Consider the following 7,201-nt stretch of genomic DNA (forward strand, 5'->3'; position numbering starts at 1 on the left):
TCACAAGTTTCCTTTAGTTTTCTTACACAAACGTGCACACACCCCTCATTAACTGAGAAAACCTTTCAATATAGATGCACGATATCACTGCTTTCCAGCACCATGCAGACACGTAGGCTGCTCTTGGTTTTTGTATCTTTTTTAGGCCACTTTAAAGAATACATTTTAGAGGCATCTACAGAAAATGATATACTTTGAAATTGGAACTATTTAAATGTACCGTATTGAAAATGAATTTTCCATGCCTTTTTAAGATTTTATTTACTCATGACTTTACATGGCCTAGAAATCACATTTTTGGTTTCCATGCTTCTGTTTGTTAATGTCCATTTTTAAGGTCTGAAAGATACAGAGTGATAAAGAGATTTGCCCTAAAGACCAGACAGGACTGAAGAGAGATGAAAAACATCATGTGTCCATCACTTCAGCTGCTGTTCTGATTCACGCGAAACATTCTGAAGCACAGAAAATTTTTGCTGAAATTAAATGTGTATGTGTGAGTTATGCGTGCTACAGTATGTGTCAGATAGTCACTTCCCACACTCTGATAAAACTCACACTCTTATAATTCTTGGAAACAGCACATTAATCCATGCACCCAGCTGTGGGAAGCTAACACACAAGAGTCTGCCAACCTAACAGCAATATTTGCACACATATGTTGTTCTGATAGGCTATAAAACCCAAATAAGATCTCTTTAATGTCTCAAGACAGCAAGATGAGATTTAACGAAGAGCAAAGGAAGTTTTAAAGTTTCACAGCCATTCATCACTTTTCCACAATGAGTGCCATTTAAAAATAAAACAAATGAATTATCTATTTATTAATTCAAAAAATAAAAGTAAAAATACATTTAAAGTGTTTATTGTTTATTCTACAAAATGTAATGTGGCGATAAAAAGATGCATAACTTTAAATGCTTTTATTATATGTGACCCTGGACCACAAAACCAATCATAAGGGTCCATTTTTTTTTTAATTGGGATTTTCTACATCATCTATAAGCTGAATAATTAAGCTTTCTATTGATGTATGTTTGTTAGGATAGGAATATTTGGCCGAGATACAACTATTTGAAAATCTGGAATCTGAAAAAATCTAAATACTGAGAAAATCGCCTTTAAAGTTGTCCAAATGAAGTTCTTCGCAATCATATTACTAATCAAAAATGAAGTTTTGATATATTTACGCTAGGAAATTTACAAAATATCTTCATGGAACATGATCTTTACTTAATATCCTAATGATTTGTGGCATAAAAAAAAAAAAATATCGATAATTTTGACCCATTCAATGTATTGTTGGCTATTGCTACAAATATACCTGTGCTACTTATGACTGGTTTTGTAGTCCAGGGTCATATAAGCATTTTAAAAGTTTTAAATTGCATTTAAAAAAGCATTGGTCAATTGTTTCTCTTAATCCTTTTGTTTAAGTGAAGTTAAGTAAAGTGAGTGAGTGAAGTAAAGTGAGTGAAGTTTTGCCAAATAGCATGAATAAACAAATGTATTTGTAAACATTGCAGTTTAAATGGTTAATTTAAAATGATTTTTAAACTGTTAAATTTCTTGAAAATTCATTTTAAACATGCATTAACTTTAGTTTTAAATGTCTATTTATGTCTATTCATTGTCATTTTGAAAAGTGATAATTTATCCTTTCATATTTGAATTAATATTTTATTTACAGTATTTTTAAGTGCCACTCCAAGATATCAAAATCTGCAATCAAAACTCACAGATTTGATCAGAATATTTTTCATCAAATTCATCCAAAGCCAAATTATCTAAACTAAGATCTGCCCCTTAATTTAACAACTATATATATTTCTATATTAAAAATGATCTCATTTGTATCTCATTGCTTTTTTAGGAATTTTAGGAAAAACTAATTTAATTAAATAAAAATTAAGATAAAGCAGATTATTAAACAAAGCAGACCTGAGAACTTCATTCTGTTTCTAAGCTATGAAACAGCAACTTCTAAGCAATAAAATTGAAGACTGGCATGTCTTAAAATGAAAAATGCTAAAGAATATGACAGTTTAAGACCACCGAGATGATTCACCCACATTCAATCATCAAAAACAGTATGAAGCACTTCTCTTCACTTTTCTCTTGGACTTTATTCCCAATCATATCAAGTATGATTGCTTCCTCTGTATAATTGTACACAGATTTGAAATGCCACATGAAGCACATAGTGACTCATATACTGCTTCATTCTGTGTCAGTGTTTGATGGTGATGGACTTAACCTCAGTGAAGAAGTGGTACGAGTCTTTTCCCCCCTCTCGACCAATGCCCGAGTTTTTCATGCCGCCGAACGGGAGGTTTAAATCTCTGACCAGCCAGCAGTTGGTCCACACCAACCCAGCCTGCAGTTTCCTAGCAACCCTGTGCACGCGCCCCACATCTCGGGACCACACCGTGGCGGATAAGCCATAGCGGACGCCGTTGGCCCGTGATATCACTTCCTCCTCCTCATCAAAGGGTGTCACACAGGTTACAGGACCGAAAATCTCTTCCTGCATCAATGCGGAGGAGTCTTTCATTCCAGAGATGATAGTGGGCAACATGAAATAGCCGCCTGCATTTTGTTGTGGAATGATAAGTTTGTCCACACCCTCCCCACAATGCACCTGGGCACGTTCTTCCAGCGCCAAAGCAACAAAACCTTTAACCTGTAGGAGTTATGCAGGCAATTTAAAAGTGTCTATTTGTAAACGTACTAATTTTATATGAAGATAAAGACTATTTTTCATATATACACTTTCTAATCCCACATTGTCTGACACTTGACATTAAAAACACTGCTTGTTTCATCAAAATAAACACATCTGTGATTATCATCAGACCTTCTGTAGATGGTCTTTACTGATGAGCGCTCCATTGTCGTTGGAGGGGTCAGAGGGCACTCCAGTTTTCCACCGACGAGCCGCCTCCACGAAACGAGCAAGGAATTCTGGGTAAATGCTGCGCTCAACGAAGATTCTGCTGGTACACAGACAGATCTCTCCCTGAGAGAGAAGAGAAAAAGATGCAAATAAGTTCTTAAGTAAATCTCACAATTATCACTGGGCTGTGTAAACTAGTTATATACAGACACTGTAAATATTAGCACAGAGATGATGCGTTTGTGTGTGTGATGTGAAGGCCCAAGTGAGAGAAAGAGAGAAAGAGTACAAGAGAACACAATGTACAATGCTGTATTAACAATTTATGTGTTCTGAGCACCACGGTGTGGCAGAAAACTGAACTACATGGTGTCATCCCATTAAAAAGAAAGGTTTTTCATAGTTAACCCAATATGTTGTTTAATTCTGCTAATGGAGTCAGGTTATCATATGTGTTGTTACTGTTAACTAAAATGTAATCAATCATTTTCAAAATCATTTAAAAAAAATAAAAAACTGAAAAAAAGGCACAAATGAAAAACTTACACCTAAAAAACTAATTAGACATGTCACCTTAGCAGCTAACTGAAATAAAAGTGAATTACTAAAATTACTGAAACTAAAAAATAAATTAAAGTGAAACAGAATTATTTTTTTTTTTATTAAAAAATTAAATGAAAAATAAATAAAACTAAAATGAAAAATAAAAGTTAATTCAAAATATACTATAATAGTATATAAATAATACTACAATAACATTATCATATATTTTACTTAGACGTTGCATTTTAGTAGTATGCAATTCTGCACAAAGCTAGTCTTGAAGAGAGAAACCTGCAGGATTTTGATTGGTTGAGCTCAGTAATATTAGTACATTTCTGCACTATGTAAAAATACAATCTGATTGGTTAAGCTCTAACCTGATTGGAGAAACTGGATCGTACAGTAGTGCTGATGCACTGCTCCATGTCAGCATCAGCAAATATAATTGCTGGGTTTTTCCCACCAAGCTCCAGTGAAAGCTTCTTACAGTATGGTGCACTGCGCTCTGTTATCAGTCGTGCTGTAGCTGTGCTCCCCGTAAATGAGATCAAAGGCACGTCAGGGTGGGACACCAGTGCATCCCCTGCTAGTGGGCCCGTACCAAAGACAATGTTGATCACTCCAGGTGGAAAGCCTAGAAAAAGCACACACGAATTATACAGAAATATTCACTCAATTAGGATGTCATATAAAGTGCATGCCTGAAAAATGCACAGCTACTAGCCACAGGCTATCCAAAGATGTAGATGAGTCCGTTTCTTGATTTGGAAAAAATTTGCATTTTATTACTTGCTCACCAATGGATCCTCTGCAGTGAATGGGTGCCATCAGTCCAAACAGCTAAAAACATCACAATAATACACAAGTAATCCAGCCCATAAAATAATGTCTTGTGAAATTAAAAGCTGAATGTTTGTAATAAACAAATTCATCTTGTGGAATATTATGTTTTTATCAGATGTCAGACTCTCGTTCTGACGGCACCCATTCACAGCAAAGGATCGACTGGTGAACAAGTGATAGAAAGCTACATTTCTCCAAATCTGTTCTGATAAACAAACAAACTCATCCACATCTTGGATGGCCTGAGAGAGAGTAAATTTTTAGCAAATTTTCATTTTTGGGTGAACTACTCCTTTTTCAAATCTGACATAGATAAACACACAAATCCCTCACCAGCTTCCTCCAATAGCTGACACATCATCCAGGCAGTGACGGAGGTCATTTCACTGGGTTTCGCCACCACAGTATTGCCTGCAGCAACAGCCGGGGCGATCTTCCAGGTCAGGAGGTACAACGGCAGGTTCCATGGGCTTATAAGACCAGCTATAGACAGAGAAATTTAACACAGATAGACCATATAAAAGTGAGTGATGTACTAATGAGAATAATAATATGTATAGACAGACACATACCCACTCCTACAGGACAGCGTACTGTGTAGTTGAGACAGCCCATGTGATCCATCTGACTGCAGTCATTAGTGTGATGCAGGACAGATGAAGCAAAAAAACGGAAGTTGTATGCTGCTCGTGGAATGTCCACATTTCGGGCAAAAGTTATAGTCTTCCCTGGAAAAAAGCAGTGGAACGGAGTCCTTTTAATGCTTTAAGAGACCTCCAAAACAACTTGAATGAAAGTGAATGAAAATGTTCAGTGACAAAGTAATACTGACATATCTATCTATATGTTGATTAAAAAAATAGCTAAAAAAAAAAAAGTTTGTTAAAGCCAGATAGACTAGAGCTAGATGACAAAATAAATAAAAGCCATTTCAAGATATTAATAGACACTATAGTAGTATATCAATTCTATTAAATAACACTCATATGTGGCCATTCAGCTCTCTAGATGTTATATAAGCCACTGAAAATCACCATACCTGTTGAACACTAGAAAAGCACATTGCTGACTCTCTTAAATACGGTCTACCTTTGGTCTATTGTGCGCTAATAAGTCCTTTGAACTTATTTAGTGTAAGCTGTTTAGTGTGTCCTGTACTATAGTACTGTATCACAGTGCAGTTTCTAGTGTTTTACCCTGGTCTTTAGACTCAGCCTGGACAAACTCCTCCAGTCGAGCCTCTATCAGGTCTGCTAGTTTATTCAGTACTTTGGATCTCTCTGCTGGATTCTTTGCTGACCAATCAGGAAAGGCCTCTTTGGCTGCCCTCACTGCAGCATCCACCTATAAGCAGTGGGAAAAGGGTTAACTCGCGTGAACTGGGTATATCTTCCTTTCTACAGGCATTGGTCCATTTTAGAATATGATCGTGTTATGTAATGCCATCGTTTCAGTATTAAAACTCTTAAGTGCATAAAAATGGGCTCTACGGACTATAAAATATATTTAAAAAATTAAGTGAATCTATAATACAATATAGCACAAAACAATAATGGACTGTACATCCTATATCTAAACTATTTTCTGTTCCACTGACCCAGACAAGTTCTTCTGGAGAGAGCTATAATAGTTACTAATTAAACACTGGACCTTGAGCGTCACCCACTTGATTATGACCAGTGTTTACAGTGAGAAGCAAATGAGACCAAAGGTACGTCACCCTGACTCTGTATCATTACTCTTGCCTTCCTTGGAATTTGTGCCTTTAGCCAAATAATCTTGTGACTAGTTACATATTAAAGGTGAAACTACAATGATTTTTTTTTTACACTAGAAACAAGTGAAAATGTTCAACTCATGAAATACGCATTCAGAGAAATGTACAAGACAGTATATCTATAACAACACAGAGCATAATTGATCATGCATAACTGACATCTTCACATTTTAAAAAGAAATTGAGAATAAGAAAAAGATCTTACCTCCTCAGGTCCACTGTCTGGAACTTTGCAATAAACCTCTCCAGTCGATGGGTTGAAAGAGTCTATTAGCTTGGAGCATGGTACAAACTTCCCACCAATATAGTTTTCTAGCACTAGGTATTTGTCTTTTGACATTGTAGAAAATCAGTTTTGCAGACAAAAGAAAAACCTGAAATGTTTGCGCACCAGTCAGCACACTGTTACATATGAGCTTTCACCGGACTCTTTTGCAATCTGTTTACTCAGTAAATGAGAGGTTGTATAGTAAACTAAATGGCTCCTCCAGCAGATATGACACTCATTAATAAGAGCATGAGTTGGACATTAAAATCCCTTAACTTGCTGGAGGTTTTGAGATATTCCCATTTCTTTGAAAAGGGAATTGTCTTGAGTTGAATATTAAACACTGCTATTGATGACTGACCAATAAATTTACAATACATTTGACTAAAATCAATACAAAAATATATAAGCTAAGACTAATCCTCAACACATTTAAAATGATTATTTTAGAGACTAAAGTGTTTATAATATACTGAAATGCTCATTTGTGCAAATTGAGTGGGTGCTTTTATCCTGTAGTGTGCACAGAAATTAAACCCAATGCTGATAAAGTATTTGAGGAACACGTTTTTAGGAAGCACGTTCTGGATAGAAATGAAAAGCAAAATATGTATAGGTGTGGAGGAGGCTGATAGCTGTGTCACAGTATTAAGAGGTTACATTGGGACTGTTTGTGTTGCTGTGTGCAGTACTTCAGGCCTGAAATACCCCTGGATGTGGAGGATGAGGCAGAGATCAGTCACAAGAAGAAAGCTGCAAAGATAGCAACGTTAGCCTACCTTCTTTGCGTGGTGAAATACACACCACAAATGATCATATACCACCACAAGTCCACAAATGTTGAGAAAAGGCTGATAGTAACCAGGACTCCAAC

General features: G+C 36.0%; 1 protein-coding gene across 1 annotated transcript; it reads right to left on the reverse strand.

The window, feature by feature from the left end:
* Positions 1-801: 801 nt before the first annotated feature.
* Positions 802-6,508, reverse strand: LOC306859184 (2-aminomuconic semialdehyde dehydrogenase-like). Its single transcript, XM_079400086.1, has 7 exons — positions 6,265-6,508; positions 5,479-5,626; positions 4,855-5,010; positions 4,616-4,765; positions 3,817-4,073; positions 2,858-3,019; positions 802-2,683 (listed from the first exon to the last, which is right to left on the reverse strand). The coding sequence occupies exons 1-7, from the start codon at positions 6,397-6,399 to the stop codon at positions 2,231-2,233; spliced, it is 1,461 nt and encodes a 486-aa protein (XP_079256212.1). The 5' UTR covers positions 6,400-6,508; the 3' UTR covers positions 802-2,230.
* Between the last annotated feature and the right edge of the window lie 693 nt (positions 6,509-7,201).

This window comes from Barbus barbus, assembly GCF_936440315.1.
Source record: "Barbus barbus genome assembly, chromosome: 40".
Taxonomy (NCBI): Eukaryota; Metazoa; Chordata; class Actinopteri; order Cypriniformes; family Cyprinidae; genus Barbus; species Barbus barbus.